General features: G+C 40.2%; 1 protein-coding gene and 1 non-coding gene across 6 annotated transcripts in view; both read left to right on the top strand.

Annotated features, from left to right (window-relative positions):
- Nucleotides 1-27,124, top strand: part of SCAPER (S-phase cyclin A associated protein in the ER) — a 508,319-nt gene that overhangs the window by 441,125 nt on the left and 40,070 nt on the right. For all 5 annotated transcript variants that reach the window (XM_047074743.1, XM_047074740.1, XM_047074744.1 and 2 more), the window contains one exon: nt 5,050-5,205. In XM_047074743.1, coding sequence (XP_046930699.1) covers nt 5,050-5,205 — 156 coding nt within the window. The remainder of the gene's footprint in view (nt 1-5,049; nt 5,206-27,124) is intronic.
- LOC124508973 (U6 spliceosomal RNA) lies at nt 21,849-21,954 on the top strand. Its single transcript, XR_006961343.1, has one exon. It is a non-coding gene; the product is annotated as a U6 spliceosomal RNA (small nuclear RNA).

Below are 27,124 nucleotides of genomic sequence, written 5' to 3'. Positions count from 1 at the left end.
ATCTCTGCTTTCAATGTCTGGTAGAATTCCCCAGGGAAGCCATCTGATCCTGGACTCTTATTTGTTGGGAGATTTTTGATAACTGATTCAATTTCCTCACTAGTTATGGGTCTGTTCAAATTTTCTATTTCTTCCCATTTGAGTTTGGGTCATGTGTGGGTGTCTAGGAATTTGTTCATTTCTTCCAGGTTGTCCAGTTTTGTTGGCATATAATTTTTCATAGTACTCTCTGATAATTGCTTATATTTCTGGGGGATTGGTTGTGATAAATCCATTTTCATTCATGATTGTATCTATTTGGGTCCTCTTTTCATTTTGAGAAGTCTGGTTAGGGGGTTATCAATTTTATTTATTTTTTTCAAAAAACCAACTCTTTGTTTCATTGATCTGTTCTACTGTTTTTTTTTTGGATTCTATATTGTTGATTTCTGCTCTGATCTTTATTGTATCTCTTATTCTGCTGGTTTTGGGGTGTCTTTGCTGTTCTGCTTCTATTTCCTTTAGGTGTGCTGTTAGATTTTGTATTTGGGATTTTTCTTGTTTCTTGAGATAGGCCTAGATTGCAATGTATTTTCCTCTCAGGACTGCCTTTGCTGCATCCCAAAGGGTTTGGATTGTTGTGTTTTCATTTTCATTTGTTTCCATATATTTTTTAATTTCTTCTCTAATTGCCTGGTTGACCCATTAATTCTTTAGTAGGGTGTTCTTTAACCTCCATGCATTTGGAGGTTTTCCAAACTTTGTCCTGTGGTTGATTTCAAGTTTCATAGCATTGTGATATGAAAGTGTGCATGGTAATGATCTCAATTCTTTTGTATTTATTGAGGGCTGTTTTGTGACCCAGTAAGTGATCTATCTCGGAGAGTGTTCCATGTGCACTCGAAAAGAATATATATTCTGCTGCTTTAGGAAGAAAAGTTCTAAATATATCTGTCAAGTCCATCTGGTCCATTGTATCATTCAGGGCCATTGTTTCTTTATTGATTTTGTGTCTAGATGATCTATTGTTGTAAGTGGAGTATTAAAGTCCCCTGCAAATACCACATTCTTACCAATAAGATTGCTTATGTTTACGATTAGTTGTTTTATATATTTGGGTGTCTCCAAATTCGGTACATAAACATTTATAATTGTTAGCTCTTCTTGATGGATAGACTGCATAATTATTATATAATGCCCTTCTTCATCTCTTGTTACAGTCTTGAGTTTAAAATCTAGTTTGTCTGATATAAGTATGGCTCCTTCAGCTTTCTTTTGACTTCCAGTAGCAGGATAGATGGTTCTCCATCCCCTCATTTACAATCTGAAGGTGTCCTCAGGTCTAAAATTGATCTCTTGTAGACAGCAAATAGATGGGTCTTGTGTTTTTTTGTTTGTTTATCCATTCTGATACCCTATTTCCTTTGGTTGGAGCATTTAGTCTGTTTATATTCAGTGTTATTATTGAAAGATATGGGTTTAGAGTCACTGTCTTATCTGTAGATTTCATGCTTATAGTGGTGTCTCTGGTCCTTTGTGGTCTTTGCTACACTCACAGAGTTCCCCTTAGGATCTGTTATATGTCTGGTTTAGTGGTGATGAATTTCTTCAGTTTTTGTTTGGGAAAACCTTTATCTCTCCTTCTGTTCTGAATGACAGGCTTGCTGGATAAAGGATTCTTGGCTGCATGTTTTTCCTATTCATCACATTGAAAATTTCCTGCCACTCCTTTCTGGCCTGCCAAGTTCCAGTAGATAGGTCTGCTACTACCCTTATGTGTCTATCCTTGTAGGTTAAGGCCTGTTTATCCCTAGCTGCTTTCAGAATTCTTTCTTTATCCTTGTATTTTGCCAGTTTCACTATGATACGTCATGCAGAAGATCAGTTTAAGTTATGTCTGAAGGGAGTTCTCTGTGCCTCCTGGATTTCAATGCATGTTTCCTTCCCCAGATTGAAGAAGTTTTCAGGTATAATTTGTTCAACCACACCGTCAGCCCCTTTCTCTCTGTCTTCTTCTTCTGGAACTCCTGTGATACAGATATTGTTCCGTTTCATTGAATCACTCAGTTCTCTGATTCTCCCATTGTGATCCAGAATTTTTTTTTTAATCTCTTTTTCTCAGCTTCATCTTTTTCTATAATTTTATCTTCTATTTCACCTATTCTCCCCTCTGTCTCTTCAGTTCTCGCTGTCAGTACCTCTATTTTGCACCTCATTTACAACATTTTTAATTGATCATGCCTATTTTTTAGTTCCTTGATCTCTGTAGCAATAGATTCTCTGCTGTCTTCTATGCTTTTTTCAAGCCCAGCGATTAATCTTATGACTATTATCCTAAATTCTTGTTCAGTTATATTGTTTATATCTGTTTTGAGCAGTTCTTTAGCTGTCATTTCTTCCTGGAATTTCTTTTGAGAAGAATTCTTCCATTTCGTCATTTTGGCTAGTTTTCTGTCCCTTATGTGTTTTCAAAGCTTGTTATCTGCCCTTCACCTTCGAGCACTACTATATTAAAGAGGGGTCATACACTGTCCAGGGCCTGGCCCTTTAGGAGGTGTTTTTTGGAGTGCGTTACTTGCTCTCTGTTTTTGTGACTTTGATTACTTTATCTCCCTACTCATACTGATATTTCAAACCCTCCACTAGGTGTGTTTTGATTTGTTCATTGATGTGGCCCTGGAGAGGAAAACAAAAAACAAACAGAAAACAAAAATACACAAACACACAAACAAACAAAAAAAACCCCAAAACAAAAAGTCAGAAACACCAGCTACAAGTAAGCAACAGGGGGGAGTGGTGCTGATGGAAGAGGCCTTATCCCATACAAAGAGAGAAATGACAGGGGTGAGGAAAAAGAAAAAATAAAAATTGCCCAGACAGAGAAACTATACAGCTTAATCCAGAGGGAGAGAAAGGAAAATAAAGAAGGAGGCAGGAAAAAAGAAAAGAAAATAACATTGGCCAGACAGAGAAACTATTTGGCTTAATCCAGAGAGAGAGAAAGGAGAATGAAGAAGGAGGTGTGGAACATGTATCAAGAGAATGGATTAAATATGTCTGCTTAGACAAACCAACAACCAGAGTAACCGGACTGGAGGAGGGAAGAGATAAGAAGGAGAAAAGGAAGGAAGAATGTATCTATATAATAAGAATTGTCGGAGAATTAAACCAGGTAATGCAGCAGTGCTGGTCTCATGGAGGGGCTGTCTAATTCCTCAGCTACTACTCCACTCCAGTAGATATGCAGTTACCAGGTGCAGAAGGGGTGGTTTGGAGTAGGCAGGTCCAGCCTCCAGTGTGGGTTCCGCTGTCTGATGCCTGAAGCCCCACCTTGTTGGTGGTGGGGAGAAAAATGGCAACATGCCAGTCTCTCCTCCACAGACCAGCTGTCCCAAACCAGTCTGTTCAAGCCATCCTCACTGTGCCGCAGGTGCAAATGAGGCAGTTTGTCCCACTCTGCCGACTTCCGTGCTCTGGCTCTTGATTGCGATTCAAACTCCTGCTCTGTGGTACTGGGGGAGTGCAGCTGCACACCGCCCGATATATAGTCCCCAGCTGGTGGACGTGAGCAAGCTTTGTCCTTTCCCGCAGCACACCAGGGAGGGGATCACTTTCTCCAACTGTGGACTACACCCCTGTCCTAACCACCAAGCCTGGTGCTGGCTCCCCTCCTTCCCAGGTGTGCCATCCGGGCAGCTGGGACCCAGTCGCAGAGAAAGCCCTTCATTTAAAGATTGGATCTTTCTCCGGCCTGGTCCGTGGTTTTTCTCTTGTCCAGATACAGTCCTATGCTTCCCCAACCTCTCTTTCTCTTCCTTTTGTCTCCCTGCAGAAGGGGATACCTCCCCACCATTCGTTGTCTCTCTCCCAGTTTGCAATCACGCACCTATGGCCCGTCAGGTTGTCCCAGTGAGTCCCTGGAAGCGACTGCCTCCCGGACTCTCGAGTTCAAAGTCCTTGAGCTTCAACACTGCTTTGTTTGTGAGACAAGGGAACTTTGGATTCCCCTACTTCACCATGTTGGCCCTTCCCAAAATTAACATGTGTTGATTTTCAGAACTACTACATACAAAGTCCTGCCCTTTTCATACATGTAAATACAGTAGCACTGAAGTAGTATAAAATCTCTAAGCTAAAGCTGATTTATCTACAGGTAATTTATAGTCTTAAAATACTATTTTCAATGATAGTTGCTTTGCAGACTAATAAAAGAACCACTATTTTTGGTCCAGTTTAATAAACAGTTCTGGAAAGCTGTTTAATGGGATGAAAAGTTGAAAGTGACTTCTTAAATGTTATTGTCAATTGTCAAGACTGGTACTTTTCATAACAGAGAGCAATTAGATTCTCATTATTATACTCTTAATGATGACAGGATTTTGGAAAACAGAGAATCTACAGTTGCATTAGAAATTTAGGTTGAAACAAGAGTATCTGAGTAGCATCATCTTATTTTCTTTTTTTTTTTTTTTTTTATTTTTTTATTTTTGGGACAGAGAGAGACAGAGCATGAACGGGGGAGGGGCAGAGAGAGAGGGAGACACAGAATCGGAAACAGGCTCCAGGCTCCGAGCCATCAGCCCAGAGCCCGACGCGGGGCTCGAACTCCCGGACCGCGAGATCGTGACCTGGCTGAAGTCGGACGCTTAACCGACTGCGCCACCCAGGCGCCCCGCATCATCTTATTTTCTAAATCTCTACATTCTAGGGAATTTGGCTCTCTGGTACTTTAAGAAGTATTGCTTTTCAAGAGTGTAGAGATAATTATAAATCATTTCAAATATTGACAGACTCTTTAGACCACTAAAAATGATCAGATGATCATTTTCATTCATCTTTCTTGAAAAAAATAGCATCAGAATGACCAAAAGAAGGAAGCAAATCACTTACAGAAATAGCTGATTATTCAGGACTAAATCTAAGGAAATTGTTACTTGAGATGCTTTACTCAAACCTATTGTTTGCTTGTTTGAGGGGTCTAAGCCTATGTTTGTTAAGATTTATCTTTGAAGGTGACGATATTGCCAGCCTGTGCAGACTGATAACACATATGTTTCTCCCCACATCTAGCTACGTGGTGAACATAGGCCTGATCAACAAGCTTCATGGCTGCTTCCTCTCTGTGCAAGGCCCAGTGGATGAGAATCCCAAGACGGCCACCTTTCTGCAGCATGCTGCAGGACTCTTGCATGGAATGTGCATGCTGTGCTTTGCTGTCACCAGAAGGTAAGGCTTCTACTTGATACTAATCTAGGCTCAACTTTGGAAACATCTCTAAAGTTTTGCCAATCTTGGGGTCATTTTATAGGGATGCAAGTGGTCATGTTGGCCTCTTTTTTTCTTTGCCTTACCTTTGTCCTTCTTGGTTTCCCATACTGAGGCAAGCCTCATATTTCTTGTTTTTCCCTAGCTACATGCTCCTGTCAAAGTCTGTTTTTCTTTTTGGTGTCATAAACTTAACTGTCATTGCTGGAAGAGATCTTGGGGGTCATCCATCCCTCTTCTCCTGAAATCCAGAGGAATTAAGTGGTTCTCCTTGAGTCAGTTACAAAGCCTACACCAGATCAAGCCAGGCCCTCAGCACAATACAGCGCAGCCTCACAGTGTCCATAAGTTTGTTCACATGCTTTTATTTACAGCCTCCTAGGTTTGTTTATTTTCCCCTTTTGTCTCTTTCTCCAAGATACCTTCATGAATAAAGGAAGGGAGCCATCCAAAAACAATAGCTCCCTAAAGTTACATATGATCTATGTGTGGGGAGACCCGATGTGGTAGAGGCCTGCAAGAATTCACCTGAGGCAGAACAAAAGAGATAGAAGTTTATTGAACACTGCAAGGGACCAGCAGACAGGACAACAAAGGAGAGACTGGCTGCCATGAGGCAGTGGTGAGGGGCTGTAGTTAAGGGGGAAGGTGAGGGGTATAGGGAAATGTATAGAATTTTCCTTTTTTGGTACCTGTGTCCAGGGTCCGGGTGTAAGTAACCCATTGTTTTTGCCTAGGGCTTAGGATATTTTGAGGAGGGTCACCTGTTGGCCTGTTGTATTCAACTAGGGGCTGCTGTCAGCCCTTCTACCTTACTCAGGTTTCCATTGCTCAAGTTGGTTGCCCAAAAGCATCCTGTACACTATGGGCATGATTATAGCCAATGTGTCAGGGACAACTGCTGGCCTGGTTGGCTCTTTATACCCCTCACCCCATCCTGTGGACTGTCTGCAAAAGCAGTAATTCTCTGGGGCGGGGGTGGGGGGCACAAAATAAACCCCTGTTGCATTCTTTTCTCTCCCACCAATTAAAAATCATTTGCAGGGGTGCCTGAGTGGCTCAGTCGGTTAAGCATCTGACTTCAGCTCAGGTCATGATCTCGCAGTCTGTAAGTTCAAGCCCCGCATCGGGCTCTGTGCTGACAGCTCGGAGCCTGGAGCCTGCTTCAGATTCTGTGTCTCCCTCTCCCTCTGCCCCTCCCCCACTCACACTCTGTCTCTGTCTCTCAAAAATAAATAGACATTAAAAAAAAAAAGATCTGTTAGCAATAGTGATTCAGTGTTTCTGATAGGAATGTGATGTAGCCATCAGGCATATTAAGAATGTTCAGTAGGGGCACATAGGTGGCTCAGTTGGTTCAGTGTTCAACTCTTGATTTTGACTCAGGTTGTGATCCCAGAGTTGTAGGATCAAGCCCTACATCAGGCTCCTTGCTGAGTGTGGAGCCTGCTTGGGATTCTCTCTCTCTCTCTCTCTCTCTCTCTCTCTCTCTCTCTCTCTCCCTCTGCCCTCTTCTCCACTCACATGTGTGCTCTCTCTCTCACTCACACTCTCTCTCTCTCTCACTCTCAAATTAAAAAAAAAGAAAGAATGTTTAATAAAATAATTTTCTTACAATTAAATTCTAAACAGCACTGCATACAATTTTTTTATTGTGGCTCTTTTTATTTATACCCAAAAGGAGAGAGTACAATAATGAACCCCAGTGATAGCCATTGTCTAGCTCCAACTATTATCAGTATTTTATTTTTCCCATTCTTATTTTATCCTCCTGCTCACACCCTGGGTTTTTTGTTTTGTCTTGTTGGTTTTTTGTTTGGTGGGAAAGGGGTTATGCTAGAGCATGTAATAACAAATTTCAGGTATCATGACATTTCACCCAAAATAATTCAGCATGTATCTCTGAGGTCTTAAACATAAATACCATGCCATTATCACCCCAACATAATAAACAATCATTTTGTAATATACCTGGTCCACTTTTCCCCACTGTCTCAAAACATCTTTCTACCAGAAGTTTATTGGAATCAGAATCCAAATTTCAGGTGGCATTTGGTTATTATATCTCCTAAGTCTTTTTTATTCTGTAAAATATTCTGCCTCTTTTTTTCTTGCCATTGATTTGTTAGAGAAAAAAATATATTGTTTTTTATTATTTATCAAGAAAAAAATTAAAACCAAAATTAAAATTAAAAATTTGAAACTTATGGGGCGCCTGGATGGCTCAGTTGGTTAAGTGACTGACTCTTGATTTTGGCTCAGGTCATGATCTCATGGTTCATGAGATCGAGCCCTACGTGGGTCTCTATGCTGACAGCACAGAGCCTGCTTGATATTCTCTCTCTCTCCCTCTTTCTCTCTGCCCCTCCCCCACTCATGCTCACTTTCTCTTTCTCTCTCAAAATAAATAAAGTTTAAAAAATTCTGAAACTTCTAAAGTCTCGCTGCTTGAAGAAATATCCACCCATTTTCAATGTACACAGAATGCTAGTGACTATATTCAGAATATTTTAAAACAGAGAATTTGCCATCTAAAATGAACCTCCTCGAAGCACCTAGCTGGCTCAGTCAGTTAAGTGTCTGACTCTTGATTTCAGCTCAGATCATGATCTCACAGTCATGGGATTGAGCCCCACATCTGGCTCCATGATGGACATGGAGCCTGCTTAAGATTGAAGATTCTCTCTCTCCCTCTCCATCTGTCCCTCTCCCCCTTGCACGCACATTCTCTCCCTCTTCCTCCCTCCCTCCCTCTCTCCCTCTAAATAAATAAATAAATAAATAAATAAATAAATAAATAAATAAATAATGAACCCCCCCCCAACAATTTTTAGTCTGTTACACATGGAAACCCAACACCCACCTATTCTTCCTTTACTGTTACCTCTCTTAATCCGGTCACATTTCTAGGAAGATTAAGACTACCTGATCGTCAGGGAAGCCAAGCATAATCTGTATTAAGTTAGTCTTCTTCCTTCCAGAAATGCAGACAGAACCTGTTCCAGGGATTAGATAAGAACTTAGGAAGTGGCTATCTGAGTCTCTAACCTAAATATGATCAGATGGTACCACACGGCAGAGAGGCCAGCAGCGGTATTAGGGCATTGGCACCTAGGGCACTGGCACCTGCCAGCTTGGAGTATAGCCTGCTGCCTGGCTAGCTCCTGTGCAGTAGGCTGCTCCCTGGAAGGTGTCCTCTCCCCCAGGAGACCCCTGTCCAACAGTGGTTCTTTCGTGTACACAGCATTAGAAACCTGCCAGCATCTCAAGGCTTTGTCACCTGTATTCTTTCCTTGAATCCAGATGAATATCACACATAAGTATTTCCATATGTGGTTATTGTACAGTTTGGGGCTTTGGCTTTCACTTACACACAGATTTAGTCACTTGAAATCTCTGGAACTTGAAAGAAGCTTAGAGATCAGTCACAGCCACTCACTGTTACGGGGAAGGCAACTGAGCCAAACTAACTTGAATTAGGATATAAGATTCCTACCTCAGTGCTCTCACCTACACACTTGACTTTGTATTATTCAAAATGTAGGAGCATATATTTCAGTTCCTTGAAGATTTTCTCAATTACATGTATGGAAAGCAGGATCCTCTTCTCTCTAACACCCACAGTCATGTCCTTTCCCGTAGACATTGAGCATCTGTTGTATGCCAAACACCAAGACAAGTACCCAAGATACTGCCCACGGGGATCCCACAGCCTGGTGTGGGGTCATACTTGTAAACTAATAGCTGCAGGAGAAGAGAGTGTTCACAGAGAAGGAAGTAAAGCACTCCCACAGATCAAGAAAGGTTTCAATGGACTAAATATTGAAGGGTCCAGAAAGACAAGTAGAGGAGAAGAATGCAACAGAGAAAAGGGTCATAATATGTGTACTCTATGATATAACATGTTATTGGTGTCTTTGGCCCACCTGGAGGTCACCTACCAATGGCTTCTTGTATTTCTCTGCCTGAGGATATTCTCTGGACAAATAGCTGTTTGCTACAAGTACTGGGGAGCTAATACCTCCAGGAGTGACCCTCCACAGTAAATGGGTGGATTATATCCCAGCTCTGCTAACCCTCAGTGAGACAGTCCTGAGGTGTGTTCTGTATAGTCTGTAAGAGGGGCCCCAGTGGTAACCTGTGCACTAACACGTTGTTGATTGGCTTTCTCCCTTCCCTCTTTCTCTCCTTTGCTTCCTCACAAATAAACTATTTACACCCATATCCTTGTTTCAGAGTTTGGTTTGGAGGCAACCCAAACTAAGATATGGATATACAAGATATTGTCTCATGTTGAATTTGATGTTGCTGTGTGATGGGGTGACTGTGAAGAGTGACAGGAGATGAAGTAGTAAATGAGCTCCATGTGGGGCACCTGGGTGGCTCAGTCAGTTAAGTGTCCTTCTTCAGCTCAGGTCATGATCTCACAACTCATTAGTTCAAATCCCGTGTCAGGCTCTGTGTTGACAGCTCAGAGCCTGGAGCTGCTTCGGATTCTGTGTCTCCCTCTCTCTCTGCCCCTGCCCTGCTCACACTCTGTCTGTCTGTCTGTCTGTCTCTCTCTCTCTCTCTCTCTCTCTCAAAAATAAATATTTTTTTTTTAAATTTAAATGAGCTCCATAGATAGATGTTAGCTCCTAGGAGGCTGAAATGGAGACAAGAACTGGATGTGCTACATTAGAGCTACAGAAAGCCACTGAAGTTTAAGAGAGGGTAACAGGATCAAATTTCTGTTATAGAATGATCATTCCTGGAAAGAGTAAAAATGACTGGAAAGGCATGAGTCTAGAGGACTTGCATGAGGCACGTAGGAAATGTTGAGGGCCTGTGGGACAGTGGAAATAGAATCAAATGCATTAAGAGGAGACAGAATAAATGTGAGAGAGATGGCATAGAGCTTGGAGGGAGGCAAAAGGAAGGGAGGAACCTAAAATGGTTCCTGGGATTTCTGACTTGAAACTTTTGAGTGGTGGATGGTAGAGTCTCCAAAGTAGGAAATATAAGCAGTTTTCCAGAGAAGAAATATGTTTGTTCCTACGAGTACCTAAGGGTCATCCAAGTAGACCAAAGTCTTTATATGTATGTATAATTGTTTTTTCTGTACATATACAGCTGGATTTTAAATAAATCAGTAATTAACTCTAGGTGGTATTTAAGAATTCTTAATCCATTTTTCCTATTATAATTTCCTTCTCCAGCTTCAGTTTGTATTAGTAGGCCTTGCTGCAAAAGCAGATTATTCTAGGAGAAAGGGTCCAGGTGGTTTCCTGGCTTAATTTACCTAGGAAGTTCTTAGTATCAGTATCAGCTGCCTCTGTGAGATGAAAGGATGACGCCTAACTGCAGTTCTTCCTCATCCTTCAGTCTTCAGCATTTCCAGAACACCACCAAGCCACAGAAAGACAGGTAGTGTTTTCTACCTTTCCATATTAATTTGCCTCTAATATTTACAGACCATTTCATACTACTTCCCATTTCTTCATGGAAATTCTATTTCTAAACTATAAACTACAATGACCTATGGAAAGCACTTTGTTATGTGTGTCAGAGTTTCTTTCTGCAAGGTCACGGCCTTGTCTGGGGACAAAGGTAGTGTGGCTGTCGTTATATTGGAGTAATTCACATAATGCCTGTTTTGGCTATCAGGACAAGCCAGCCAGAGCCAGAAAGTTGAGGAAGGATTGTTGTCAAAGCTCTTTTATGACCAGCAGGAATAAAAAGACAAAGAGGAGCCAGAGAGGCCTTCAAAAATCATCTTGTGAGCTGGCGAGCCCTGAGATAATTAAGTAGCTGATTAGCCCAGGGCTTTGAGTAAACACTGCAGTCTGCTGGTGGCCCAGCCTTTTTGTGACGGTGATTACAGCCCGGCTGCCTTTGCACTACTCTCCTATTGTGCCCTTAATCTGCTAATTTTTACCTAGGTTTTCTGAAGGACAATTTGGGTGTCAGAGTTTATGTTCTTAATCTTTGCTTCAGTGTGGAGGAGAAAAGACTAACTTGATTTTTGTACCAGGCTTGGTTTTGAACTTGCATTTAAGTAAAAATTGGAATTGTGATCTTCTGGTGAAAGGTTTGATGTTATGTTAGGATTAGTTCAGAATTTTAATCCGAGGACTTTTCACAAATTGTAATTCTTAATGACTTAAATGAATTTCAACAGTCTGTAATAGGACTTTCAGAAATACTTATTTCTTTGGCCTTTACTGTTAATCACTTTTACATTCTTGGTCCTTTAAGTAGTAAAGAGAAAAGGATGGTTTTCAAATCTCAGTCAGCATCTCAACTGCCCTAATTAGCGGAGACTCACTGAGGCCCCCTGAAGGTGCTAACAGGAGCAGAACAGTAATGAGTGATTATGAATTGCAACCAACACAGGCCTTTTACTTAATCAGCAATCATTGACTAATTCCATAACTGTACCAGACACTGTAGTAATAGGGCCAAGGAGCAGTGGGTTCACAGGGAGAGCTGACAGTCCTTATGACCATACAGAATAAGAAGAGGAGCTTATAAAACCTAGCTAATTCTGATTGAAGAAGACTCTTCTGAATTCTAGAATATATTTACATGAAAAGGAGTTTGTTGTTATATACATTCATGGTTTTTATTTTCACATCCATAAACTACACTAACAAAATGGGTTCTATCCAAGGTCCCTGGAAACCTGTGTCAAAAAAAAGAATGATTTATAATTTAGCTCATTAATTATGTGGATATAAATGAGTACTTCTCAAGTGTTTAAGGGTGCTTGAAAACCATTTGTTTGGCAAAGGTAAACTTTAACTCTGCCTGCCTGAATTATTCACTCATGCATTAAACAAATATTTATGTAGCACTTGCTCTGTGCCAGGCCCTGTGCTAAGCTTGGGAGAAAGCAGAAATGACTCAGACATCAATTGTGTCCTCAAGGACCTTGTCGGCTAGTAGAGGAAAGAAGATGCATATACAAAGACCCATGGTATAAGGCAGAGTGGTACAGAGGATAGAAGATAACCGTGAAAAGCACTTAGCACACTGCCTGCCACATAGTAAATACTTAATAAACATTGGCTGCTGTCATTACATCATTATTGATGGAGTTAAGAGGAGGGAGAGATCACTCTTAGTGGTAGGAATTACCTGTTCCCTAGAGCAACTAAAATTTAATCTGGACCTTGAAAGATAGAAGGGTTTGTTGGAACATTTAGAGTTGAGAGAAAGTAGATAAACAAATAGCTAAAGCGAAGACATCATGGTAGAAAAATATGAAGAACCAATAGAGTACTTACTTGAGCTCAATTTGGGGATGTATGTGGTGGTGATTTTAGTGCCTCCCAAGTTTTTATGAGGTTCAACTGAGGTAATAAATGTAAAAAGACTGTGTGAACTATTTTGCTAAGATGTGGTGGCAGTGGTGTCATTAAAAGCCTTTGATCAGGGAAGTGACATGCTAAGAACCATATTTTGGGAGCATTAATCAGATATCAGGAATATTTGGTGAAGAATGTATTAGAGAGGAGGCAGAAAATGGGACCATTAACGGTCATCTGAGCAAGAGGCAGAAGGAAGGGAAAAGAATTTTTCTTAATCTTCCCAGAGTCTCTTTCCTCATGTACAATATCATCAGACTCCAGATGCCATTATCTCTGTCTCCTCTGTCTTCCTTGTACCCCAGATCTCATCTGTTGTCACATTTTGTTGAATGGAAGGAACCTTAAAGTTTCCTTAATCCAGTCTTCTATTCATGTGTGAATCTCTCCAATAACCTCATCCATTCTATATTTGAGTATTTCTTTTGTCAGGGAACTCATTACACTGAGAGAACCATTCTGTTATTGATAAGTTTTAATGCTTTAAAAAGTCTCTCCTTATACCAATCTCTAACCTGTCTCCCTACTGCTACCTATTAGAACTAGTCCTAATTGTTCCTTGGCAACATACAGACTATTCTATCCATGCTTTCCTCCCTGAACTTCCCTGATCTCACCCTTCCACATATTTCCCTTTGCTTTTATTCTCCTTGTTCAATTACTGTAACTGTATAACAGATTTCCCCAAAACTTAGCGGCATAAAACAACCATCTATTGGGGCACCTGGCATGCAACTCTTTTTTTTTTTTTTTAAAGTAGGCTTCACGACCAGTGTGAAGCCCAGTGCAGGGCTTGAGCTCACAACCCTGAGATCAAGACCTGAGCTGAGATCAAGAGTCGGACACTTGGGGTGCCTGAGTGACTCAGTCACTTAAGCATCCTACTTCAGCTCAAGTCAGGATCTTGCCATTACTGAGTTCGAGCCCCACATCGGTCTCTGTGCTGACAGCTCAGAGCCTGGAGCCTGTTTCAGATTCTGTGCCTCCCTCTCTCTCTGCCCCTCCCCCACCTCAAAAATGTATAAACATTTTAAAAAATTTTTCAAAGAGTCAGACGCTTAACTGAAAGCCACCCATGCAACTCTTGATCTCAGAGTGGTGAATTCAGGTCCCACACTAGGGGTAGAGATACATAAAAAAATAAAATCTTAAAAAAACCAATCATCTGTTAATCTCACAGACTCTGTGTCAGGAATGTTGTCAAGATACCGAGAGACTGGCTTATCTTTGTTCCACAATATCTGGGCCTCAGTCAGAAGACTTGAAGGCTAGAAGTTGAAATCATCTGAGTGCTTATTCACACACATCTGTGGCTCATGTGGCTGTTAGCCGAGGACCTTTCCACCTGGTCACTCTGCATAGGCCAATCTGGGCTTCCTCACAGCATGGTGGTCAGTTCCCAAAAGGAGCATCTTGACAAAGAACCAGGTAGAAACATTGCCTTTTATGAGCCACCCACAGAAGTCATGCAGCCTATTTCCACTGTATTCTATTCATCAAGGCCTTCACAACACCCACCTCCCCTCCTTCAGATGTAGGAGAAATAGACTTCACCTCTTCATGGGGAATACGAAGGTCCTAGAAATATAGGACCAGAAATATTGCCGTGGTTGTGTTTGAAAAACATTATTTGCCACATTCCAGCCTTCCCTGTAGATAAATGTGTTTCCAGCATCCTTTTCTCATGTGTCTTCTGTTCTCTCTGCAGTCTCGTATTTGGTATATCACCCTGTCCCTTGACATCACCTCTGTTAACTTTTAAACCTGTGGTCATTAGCCACTGTCCTTAGACAAAAAAACTTTCTGGGGGGCGCCTGGGTGGCGCAGTCGGTTAAGCGTCCGACTTCAGCCAGGTCACGATCTTGCGGTCCGTGAGTTCGAGCCCCGCGTCAGGCTCTGGGCTGATGGCTCAGAGCCTGGAGCCTGTTTCCGATTCTGTGTCTCTCTCTCTCTCTGCCCCTCCCCCATTCATGCTCTGTCTCTCTCTGTCCCAAAAAATAAATAAACGTTGAAAAAAAAATTTAAAAAAAAAAAAAACTTTCTGGGATTGGGAAATAGGGACTAAAGTAAATATAATAGGACTCAGGAAGTTACATTTGTTGAGCACCTTTTATGTATCCCAGGCTAAGTGCTCCTTGTGAGTTATGTTCCAGCAGTCCTGCTCACACCATACAAGGGAGCACAGCAGCCAGTAGAGTGATGAGGAAAGTGACTATCACCTGCTTCAGATCCAGAGAGTGAGAAGAATACAAGAGCAGGAACTTCTGGACTGTTTCTGTACTCACAACTGGGTGATTGCTAGTTGAGAGATTTCAGAAAGATCCATTCCAGCTAGTAATAAAGCCTTAGTTGATTTATAGGGACAGAACAATGAGACCACTTCATTGCTACAATTCAACTTGTGTGTCCACTATGTGCTAGGCACTGTGCCAGAGAAAGGGAGCTGTCTGGGCCATAGCCTACAGGACTAAAGTTTAAGAGCAGCCTTCACTTCCTTACTTCTCCCAGAGAGGATAGGGTATGATGAAGGCAGACTGTCAGTACATGTATCGGCTCACCAGGTTCAGAGCAGCAGAATGTGTCAAGAATGCACCTGCCGTCAGGACTTTGGAGGGCAGGATCTCAAGAAAGGTTTTGTGCACAGTTGTATTGAAGAGCACAGGTTTGGGAGTCAGAACAGCGTGGGTGCAGCTCCTCCCTGATGGACATTTCCTCATGGAATTCCTACTGGTGGTTTCTACCAAGAACTTCTATTTTATACGTCAGATTCTAAACCTCATTGGCTTTCACCCAAAATTGACCGTTCCTCCTCACTACCTTATTCTACTTATGATTCTTGTTATCTGACCAGATTCTAAAACCTAAAACCTTAGTGATCTTTAGCTTCTGTCTACCAGAATCAATTCAGTCCAATCTGATATAATCAAAAGAATGCTTGCCTCAGAAATATTTATCCCTATTTATCCCTCTTACTTGATATTTGTCTGCTTCATTCATTCATTCTCTTGTCCTGTGTATTTGTTTTATGTCTTCAACTACAAAGATTTCCCTAAGGAAAGAGACTAAATGACTTAGCAGTTCCCCTCTGGCACCCGCACCAACCTAGAAGCAAAATAAAAACTCAGGAAATAGCTTTTGACTGGCAAAATTAGCAAATACCAGTGTGTATCATTAACCTGTGCCAGGGCCCCATTTCCTGCACCTGCACTTAACATAGGAAGAAGGCCTGCCCACATCTCATGTTCTCCCTCCTCTAAGGTAAGAGGGAGACATCCAGAGCCCTCATTCCTTGGCAAGGAATGAGATGAATTTTTCCTCATTTCCTTCCATTGCTTTGACAGATCTTTATTCATTACTAGTTATTGAGCACTTGATATGTGCCAGACATTCATCAAGGTATTAGGGAGGTGGTAGTGAACAAAATGCCTATCCTTATGGAATTTATAATCTACCGGGAGAAAAAAGTAAAAAAAAACAATAAACCAATGAACAGTTTGGATAATATTAGCTAGTGATAGCAGTGTGAGAAAATAGCAGGGTAATATAGCACAGAGGCCTAGTCAGGGACTTCTGGAGATGGAGTGGTCAGGGAAGGCCTCTCTGGGGAGATGACACTGAAACTAAGGAGCCAGCCATGTAAAGATCCAAGGGAAGAATATTCTAGTGGAGATGAATGGTAAATTGATGACTCCCAAATGTCTGAGGTGGGTATGTTCCAGAAACAGAGAAGGCAGTATATTGGAATGTGATGAGCAAGAAAGAAAGTGCTAGATGAAGCCAGAGAAGTAAGGCCCTGGAGATGAGGACAGAGAGTGTAGAAGTTTGGGTTTTCTTCTACTTGTGAGGGGAAGCCATTTGAGGATTTTCAGCAGAGAGTGGCATGATCTGATTACTTAAAAAATAAAAAAAGCATCTGTTTACTCTGTGAAGAATGGATGAGAGGCATGAGAACACAAGCAGGAAAGATCAATTAGGAGGGCACTGCAGGTATCATGCAGTCGTGATATGACTTTTTTTCCCTCCCGGTTACCCACCAGCAGAAGCAATTGCCTTCCTCTGGCAACACATTAGAGCCTCTGGCAGAGCTCCTTCAGCCTAACTGCCAACTTCTTAAGATAGGAAAAGCCAAAACATCAGCAAAACTAGCCAAAGCCAGCACAGGGCCCTTTGCTGCTTGCAGTGAACGAGAAAACTGAAGTTGGAAGGTTAGAAATGTCCCATCTGAGAGGTGTTTCTGGACAGCAGCCCTGGCCTGCAGCTCCAGGATCCAGAACTGCATCCTGTTGTCAGGATGTTGTCAGGGCCGCTCACATTCTCACCTCCTGGGCTCCTCCCTGCCCTTCCTTACCTCCACCTTTACTTGTCCCCAGACTGTCCGGGCCCATCAGCTCTCTATCTTCCCTCTCCCTGGGCCTCCATTCAGACCTGTGCCAGAGCCTGGTTTCTCCTCAGTGGCCTCACCCTCTCCCTCCCATTCCCACTGGTGTCCCCTTGGTCTTCCTCTTTCTTCATCCTCTCCCAGGTTGTCCGTTCCAGACAGCAAGAAAGTCCATCTCTTATCATCTCCAACTTCTCTTCCCAGAAAGGTTTCCTTCTCAGAAGTTGCTCTGTGAGTTCAACTGAAACTTGGATCAGGTACTTTGGAAATCCTCCCACATATCAGCCAGCCTCACCCCACCCAGTAATATTACTCTTTCATTGTCCCTGTATTTTTTCTTCTCTCTAGCTGAATAGCCAGATGTCTTCTAATGTTTATACATACATTTTTCTCACCTTCAGCTTTCTCTTGCTCTCTCACCTCCACTAAGTCATCCCCATTCCCTTCATTGGGGCTCCAAATTAGAACTGCATTAAACCAGCTATAGGGTGTGTGTGCATATGTGTGTGTGTGTGTGTGTGTGTGTGTGTGTGTGTGTGTGCGCGTGCGCACACACACAGGAGGGTATTGTTAGAAGAATTTCTGTAAGTTTATCTAATATCTGCTTTCAGGTAATGTCTCTTCTCTGGGGTCAAAAATAACAATATAACACCTCTTCAGTTTGAAAATACCCTTTATGGCCTCCAGTTCTGACATAAATTTCCCAATTCCGTCAGATGTTCCTCAGATGACACTGCTTCCAGATACTTGTACAACACGAGTCACTTTCTTGAGAACTTTCCGATGCATCAGTGTCCTCCTCAATGTAGTATGGCACCCAGTGCTGGACCCAGTGCCCCCAGGGTAGTGGAGCAGGACTAAGCCTTCTAGTTGTGTACGTTGTGTTCCTATTAATTCAGTCAAAAATTGAATTATATTCATTGGCAAACAAGCAACATGATTTCCTCATTTGAGCTGTTAAGCAGCTAATTTGCTAAGCCTTTTCTTCCACTTACCACAGACAGCTGTATTCCAGTCCCCCGTCACTCACCTTCTTCCCATTCTAAACATATGCAGCTAGTTTTTATAATCTAAAAATAGGATTTAACAGTCATTGATACAAATTTTATCCTTTTTTTAGTTCTCATTTATTTTAGTTAAACTTTTTTATTGATCACTTCCCTCTCCTTGAAACTGTCTTCACTCAGTTTCTAGGACACCACACTTTGCTGGTTTTCCTCCTACCCCACTGGTTTCTGTTTTTTAGTTTCTTTGCTGATTTCTTCATACCTCCCCAGTGTCTAAATGTTTGAATATCCCAAGTTTCAATCCTCAGACCACCATCTGTGTTCACTTACTGGATGACCTCCTGAGCTTAATACCATGTATGTGTTGATGACTCCCAAATATCCCAAGCCCAGACCACCCCTCTGACCTTAGGCTTGTATATTTATTAAGTCATTCAACAAATAATTTGTTGAGAAGCTACTGTGTGTCAGACACTGTTCTAAGCCCTGGGGACAAAATTGACAGAAAATACCTACCCTTGGGAAGTTAATTGTATCCAACTTGCAATTCATTATCTCCACTTATATGTCTAATATGCATCTTGAATTTAACAAGTTTAAAACTGAACTCCTGTGGCACAAGAACAGATACTCAAATCAATGGAATAGAATAGAGAACCCAGAAATTGACCCACAAACGTATGGCCAACTAATCTTTGACAAAGCAGGAAAGAATATCCAATGGAATCAAGACAGTCTCTTCAGCAAGTGGTGCTGGGAAAACTGGACAGCAACATGCAGAAGAATGAACCTGGACCACCTTCTTACACCATACACAAAAATAAAGTGGATGAAAGACCTCAATGTGAGACAGGAAGCCATCAGAATCCTCAAGGAGAAAGCAGGCAAAAACCTCTTTGATCTTGCCCACAGAAATTTCTTACTCAGCACATCTCCAGAGGCAAGGAAACAAAAGCAAAAATGAACTACGGGAACCTCATCAAAATAAAAAGCTTCTGCACAGCGAAGGAAACAGTCAGCAAAACTAAAAGGCAACCGACAGAATGGGAGAAGATATTTTCAAATGACATATCAGATAAAGGGTTAGTAGACTTATCAAACTCAACACCCAAAAAACAAATAATCCAGTGAAGAAATGGCAAAAGACATCAATAGACACTTCTCCAAAGAAGACATCCAGATGGTGAACCAACATGAAAAAATGCTCCACATCACTCATCATCAGGGAAATACAAATCAAAACCACAATGAGATACCACCTTACACCTGTCAGAATGGCTAACATTAACAACTCAGGCAACAACAGATGTTGGCGAGGATGCAGAGAAAGAGGATCTCTTTTGCATTGTTGATGGGAATGCAAGCTGGTGCAGCCACTCTGGAAAACAGTATGGAGGTTCCTCAAAAAACTAAACATAGAACTACCCTACGACCCAGCAATTACACTACTAGGCATTTATCGAAGGGATACAGATGTGCTGTTTTGAAGGGACACATGCACCCCCATGTTTACAGCAGCACTATCAACAATAGCCAAAGTATGGAAAGAGCCCAAATGTCCATCGATGGATGAATGGATAAAGAAGATGTGGTATGTATATACAATGGAGTATGACTCGGCAATCAAAAAGAATGAAATCTTGCCATTTGCAACTACATGGATGGAACTGGAGGGTATTATGCTAAGTGAAATTAGTCAGAGAAAGACAAAAATCCTATGACTTCACTCATATGAGGAATTTAAGAGACAAAACAGATGAACATAAGGGAAGGGAAACAAAAATAATATAAAAACAAGGAGGGGGACAAAACAAAAGAGACTCATAAATATGGAGAACAAACTGAGGGTTGCTGGAGGGGTTGTGGGAGGGGGGATGGGCTAAATGGGTAAGGGGTATTAAGGAATCTACTCCTGAAATCATTGCTTCACTACATACTAATTTGGATGTAAATTTTAAAAAATAAAAAATAAAGTTTAAAAAAAAAAAACAACTGAACTCCTGGTTTTCCTCCTAATGTGCTCTATCCACTGTCTTCCCCATTTCTATAAATGGCAGCCACATTCTTGCAGTTACTCAGGGCAAAAACCACTGAGCCATTTTTTACTTCCTTTATTTCACACCTACATCCAATCTATCAGGAAATCCTGTTGGCTTTGCCTTCTGAAGATTATCAGAATCCAACCACTTCTCACCACATTCATAGCTACCAGCCTGGCTTATCCACCATGATCTCTCAGTTGAATAATTCTAACAGCCTCCTAATTGGCCGCCCTGCTGCTGCCTTGGTTCTTCTAAAAGCTTTTCAACCAGTTAGTTATAGTGATTTTTTAAAAACTTGTCAGATACATCATTGTTCTGCTCAGAACTTTAAAATGGCTTTCTTTCTCATCCAGTAAAATCCTTATAATGTCCTTACAATGGTCTGTAAGATCCTACCTGATCTTCTTCCTGTCCTCTCTGACTTCATCTCCTGTTGTTCTTCCATGCACTCAATCTGCTGTAGCCACACTGGCCTTGCTGTTTCTTGAACATGTCCTGCATGTTCCTAGCTCCAAGACTTGAGACATGCTGCTTTTCTGTCTAAAACACCCTGGCGTCAGATATCTTTATGGCTTCCTTTCTCACTTTCTGTAGAACTCTACCTACTTAACACCTTAGAAAAAGCTTCCCTAATCACCTTATATAAAATACTGTTAAATATTCACCCACTTTTTCATTCTCCTTCTCCATGTCCCCTTCTCCTCCAGAGCATTTAGCATACCTGACATACTATATATTACGTATATTTTTGATTTGTTTCTTCTATACTCCCACACTAAAATGTAAGCTTTATCAGGAAAAGGGCATCGCTTTTACTGATGAATCCTAGTGCCTGGAGTAGTGCTTACTACAGAGTAGGTCTTCAATAAATATTTGTTGAATAAATGAATGAATCATGAATAACTAGTCCATTGTGGTAGGCAGAATAATGCTTTTCCTGAACATTCTAACCTACAAAGACAAAATACACATTCTTCTCAAGTGCACATCGGACATGTTCCAAGATAGATCAGCTATTAGGCCAAAGATTAAGTCTTGTGCGATTTAAAAAATAAATATCATACAAACTATCTTCTCCAACTATTACAGAGCAAAGTTAGAAATCCATAATAGAAGTAAAACTAAAAAATTCACAAATTTGTGGAAATTAAACAACACACTCTTAAACAACAAATGGATTAAGGACAAAATCACAAAGGAGATTAGAAAATACTTAGAGATGAATGGAAATGAAAACACAACATATCAAAGCTTACAAGACACAGTAAAAGCACTGTTAAGGAGGAAATGTATAACTATAAACATTTATGTTAAAAAATAAGAAATCTCTCAAAACAACCTAACTATACAACTTAAGGAACCAGAAAAAAGAACGAACTAAACTCAAAGCTAGCAGGAAGAAGGAAATGGCAAAGATTACAACAGAGATCATTGAAATAAAGAATAGGGGCACCTGGGTAGCTTAGTTGGTTGAGCATCCAACTCTTGATTTCAGCTCAGGTCATGATCCCAAGGTCATGAGATCAAGCCCTGTGTCAGGCTCGGCGCTGAGCGTGGAGCCTGTTGGGATTCTCTCTCTCTCTACCCCTCCCCAGTTTACACGTGTGCACTCTCATGCTCTCTCTCTCTCTCTCTCTCTCTCTCTCTCTCTCTTAAAATAAATAAACATGTTTTTAAAAAAATAAAATAACAATAGAGAAAATCAATGAAACCAAAAATTCAAGTTTTTTGAAAAGAGCAAGAGAATTGACAACCTTCAACTAGATGAACCAGGAAAAAAAGAGAGAGAGAGAAGACTCAAATTACTAAACTCAGACATGAAAATGGGGTGCTTACGTTGGCAGCACACATATTAAAATTGAAACAATACAGAGAAGATAACATGACCCCTGCACAAGGATGACACTCAAATTCTTGAAGTGTCCCATATTTTCTGTAGTTTAATACAGTATTGCATACTTGAAATTTACTAATAAAGTAGATTTTAAGCATTCTACCACAAAAAATAAAAAGGTAACTATGTAAAAAAACAAAAACTAAAGTAATGGATGTATTAACTTTATTCTGAGAATCATTTCACAATATATCCAAATCATCATGTTGTACATTTTCAATAAGCTATAATTTTATTTGTCATTTCTACCTCAATAAAGGTGAGGAAAGAAAAGAAAGTGGGAACATTACTATCAATTCTACATAAATAAAAAGGGTTATAAGAAGGTGCTATTAACAATATATGTCAATAAATTGGATAACCTAGATGAAATGGATAAATCTCTAGAAACAAAAAACCCACCAAGACTAAATCACAAAGAAATAGAAAATATGAATATACCTATATAACTAGTAAGGAGATTGAATCAGTAATCAAAAATCTCCAAAGGAAAGCCCTGAACCTGATGGCTTCAATTGTGAATTCTGCCAAACACTTAGAGAACTAACACCAGTCTTTCTCAAACTTTTCCCAAAAATTTAATGGGAGAGAACACTTCATAACTCATTCTCTGAGTTTCTGGATTCTCTGAATCCAGAGCCAGATGAAGACACTATAAAAAGAGAAAATTACAGACTGATACCCCATGTGAACATTGACGTAAAAATGCTCAACAAAACACTACCAAACCAAATTTAGCAGCATGGTAAAAGGTTTATACATCATGACCAAGTGGGATTTATTCCTTGAGTGCAAGAATGGTTCAGTACATGAATATCAATCATTGTAATTAGACCACATTAACAGAATGATGGAAACAACACATGATCATCTTAATTGATACAGAAAACATTTGACAAAATTCAGCACCCTTTCATTACAAAAACACTCAAAAAACTAGGATAGAAAGAAAGTACCAACATATAATAAAAACCATATATGAAAAACCCACAGGGAACATCATAGTCAATGGTGAAAGACTAGAAGCTTTTCTTCTAAGATCAGGAACAAGGCAAAGATGCCACTTCTACTATTTCTATCCAACATAGAAATAGAATTTCTAGCCAAAGAAATTAGGTGAGAAAAAGAAATAAAAGGCATCCAAATCAGAAGGGAAGAAGTAGAATATCTCTGTTTGCAGATGATATAATCTTATATATAGAAAACCCTGAAGATTACACACACACACACACACACACACAAAACTAATAAATGAATTTGGCAACGTAGCAGAATACAAAACCAACTCACAAAAAGCAGCTGCATTTTTTTATATTAACAATGTACAGTCTCAAAAAGGAAATTAGGAAAACAAGTCCATTTACAATAGCACCAAAAAAAAAAAAAACCTAGGAATTAATTTAACTGAGAAGGCAAAAAAGCCTTATACAATGAAAAGGAAAAAACATTGCCAAAAGAAATTAAAGAAGGCATAAATAAGTGGAAGCACATTCCATGTTCATGGATTGGAAGACAGTATTATTAAGATGTCATTACCACCCAAAGCAATCTGTGGATTTTATGTGATCTCTGACAAAATCTCTTGACTTTTTTTTTTTGCAGAAATAGAAAAACTGATACTAAAATTCATATGAAATCTCAAGGGAGCCCAAATAAATAGAAAAAAATATTGAAAAAAAGAACAAAACTGGAGGACTCAAGTTTTCTGATTTCAAAGCTTACTTCAAAGCCACAGTCATCAAAACAATGTGAAACTGGCATACAGGCATATATAACAATGGGACAGAACAGAGAGCCCAGAAATAAACCCTCACACATGTGGACAAATGATCTTGACGAGGATGCCAAGACCATTGAATGGGAAAGGGGTCTTTTCAACAAGTGGTGCTGGGGAACATGGACATCCACATGCAAAAGAGTAAAGCTGAACACTTTTCAAACGCTATGACTCAAAATGGCTCAAAGACCTGAAACTATTAAACTGAGAAGAAAACACAGAGCAGAAGCTTCAGAACATGGGATTTGGCAGTGATTTCTTGGATAGGACACAAGAGGCACAGGCAGTAAAAGAAAAAGTAGACAAATTGGACCTCAGGAAGATTTTTAATTTGTGTATCAAAAGACAGTATCAACACAGTAAAAAGGCAACCTGGAGAATGGGGTAAAATATTTGCAAATTATATATCTGATAAGGAATAAATATCCAGAAACCATGGAAAACTCCTAAACCTCAACAACAACAAAAAAACACTATTAAAAAATGGGCAGGGCATCTGGGTGGCTCAATCGGTTAAGTGTCCAACTCTTGATTTCAGCTCAGGTCATGATCTCACTGTTCCATGGGATCAAAGCCCACATCAGGCTCTGCACTCATAGCATAGAAGCTGCTTAGTATTCTCTCTCCCTCTCTGCCCCTCCCCACTCACATGCATGCATGCGCTCTCTCTCAAAATAAATGAATAAACATTTTTGTTTAACGGGCAAAAGACTTAAATAGGCATTTCTCCAAAGATATACAAATACCCAATAAGCACATGAAAAGAAGTTTGACACTACTGATAATAGGAAAATGCAAATCAAAACTATAGTGAGATAACCCATTTGGATGGCTACCATCAAAACAAAACAAAACAAAAAATAACAAGTGTCAGTGAGGATGTGAAGAAATTCAAACACTTGTGTATCGTGGGTGGGAATATAAATGATATAGCTGCTGTGGAAAATATGGCAATTCCTCAAAAAATTAAAAATAGAATTAGTGAATGATCCAGCAATTCCACTTCTGGGTATATATCCAGAAGAATTACAAACAGGGTTTTGAAAACATTTGTATGCCCCTGTTCATAGAAGCATTATTTAAACAGTTAAAAAATGGAAGCAACCCAAGTGTTCATCAGTAGATAAGTGGATACACAAAAAGTGTTGTATACATACAATGGAATATTATTTATTCAGCCTTAAAAAGTAAGGAAATTCTGACATATTCTACATCATGAATGAAACTTGAGGACATTAGCTAAGTGAAATAAGCCAGTTACAAGAAACTAAATATAGTGTGATGATTCCATTTACATGAAGTATTTAGCATAGTCAGTCATAGAGACAGAAAGTAGACTGATGGTTGCTGGGGGAAGAGGGAACGGGAAGTTATTGTTTAAGGGGTATACAGTTTCTGTTTTACATAATATGAAAGAGTTATGGGTATGGTTGGTGGTGAAGGGTGTACTTCATTATGAGTATATTTATTATCAATGAACTGTATACCTGAAATAGTTAAGATGGTAAATTTTATGTTATATGTATTTTAATATGAAAAAGTGGGGGGAAAAAAAGAATAATGCCCTGCCAAAGTTATCTGTATCCTAATTCCCCAAAACTGTAAATGTGTTATCTTACATGGCAAAAGAGATTTTGCAGAAATTAAGGATCTTGAGATGGGAAGATTATCCTGGTTTATCCAAGTGGGCCCATTGTAAGTACAAAGGTCCTTGTAGATGAAAGAGAGAAGTGGGAAAGTGAGCGTTAGAGGGGTTTGAAGGTGCTGCTGACTTTGAAGATGGGGGAAGGGGCCACAAGCCAAGAAATGCATGTGTACTCTAAAAGCTGTGAAAGGCAAGGAAACAAACTGTCCCCTGGAGCCTTTAGAAGGAACACACCTCTGATAACACCTGGTTTTAGCCCACCCAGTAAGACCTGTTTTGGATTCTGACCACCCCCCGCCCCCGCCACCCCAGACTGTTAGAGAATAGTATTGTTTTGAGCCACTAGCTTCTGATAACTTGTTCCATCAGCAATAGGAACCTGATACACATTCCTGTCTCTGTTAGACTGTAACCTCTGTAGGACAGGGACCTAGTCTTCCTTGACTGCCCATATCACAGATGGTCACTGTTCCTAGAGCACAGGTAGTTTGGCTTTTCAAATTGAGAGTATCTGACCAGACGATCCTGCCCCTTGTGCTCACCACAAAGCCTGGTGAATGGTCAGGCTTTTCCAGATTCAGGTCAGCTTTTCCAGAATATCCCAGTCCTTAAGAGCCCCACACTGGACTACCTCTAAAAAATGATTCACTTTTGAACAGTGAAGTTTACATCCATCATTGGGAGAGACAGTGACTTAATCCCACCTACTCCCAATACTGCAGACCAGTAAGTGGAATGCTCAGGGTTCAAGGATTAAAATGGGACATTCTTACAAGATGCCTGGGGATTCCAGCACTGAAGGAATGAACAAAGCCAAAATCCAAGAAGATAAGAGAGCAGTCTAGAAGATCACTGGCACTGAACGAGATCAGGGTTGATGTTACCAAGCCAGAAAAATGGGGATCAGGGAGAAGAGAGCAAACAAGCCAGGAACAAATAGGGAAAAGGGGGCTGTAGTATCTGGAACTGTCACACTTGGCACATAAGTGGTAAAACACCAAAGATGAATGGATGGCATTTGATCCATGCCCATACAAATCACTGCTTTTTTTTTTTTTTTTTTTTTTTTTTTTTGCACATCTATACTTTCCTTTGAGGCAAAGTAGGGTTTTCAGGTGCTTGCGCAGGAGTATTGATGGTCCAATTATAGTTATTCCTAATTGAATCTGGCTGTTAATGAACAGAAATGAATATACCACTAAGATCCCTAGTCCTAGAGAACAAACAAAAACACTTTAAAATTCAGTAAAATTGAGAAGATCTCAGAATGTAAAGTAATATATTAACTTTCAGATCTGAGTTTTCATATCTTCCATGTATTTTTAAAAGAAAATTCTGTAACTTATGTCTGATATGAATAAGGCCTTTTACATTTTCATTATAAACATTTAGGCTTAAAGTGATTATAACTGACAGTTAAGACCAACGGGAGCCAGTGGCCTGTTCATGGACAAATTATCTGTAATTCAGACTAAATCAAAAGTAAACATTTCCTAAAGTCCTTTCAGCTCTACATTAGTCCTGTGGAAGCCAAATGTAATAGACAAGCCCTTTCCCTTCCTCTCTGTCCTGTGAATTCTATGGGCTCACTTTAAAATGAATAGTCTTTTCTATGAAGCAATGTTATATGCATTTTGAACCATTTCCACATCTAAGTCATCGAATGCTTATTCATTTTTCTGAATCAACATGTTTATTTCATCAGGAGAATGTTGCAAGAGTACCTGGGAGGTGTTGTTTCATAGTTTATGATTAGTATTTTCCTAAATAATGGGATGGAGAGAGGAA

Source organism: Lynx rufus, unplaced genomic scaffold, assembly GCF_022079265.1.
Source record: "Lynx rufus isolate CCGP_SWC_20201006 ecotype Redwood Valley unplaced genomic scaffold, mLynRuf1.p SCAF_13, whole genome shotgun sequence".
NCBI lineage: Eukaryota > Metazoa > Chordata > Mammalia > Carnivora > Felidae > Lynx > Lynx rufus.
Note: the sequence above shows the minus strand (reverse complement) of the source record. Positions and strands in the feature narration are given on the sequence as shown.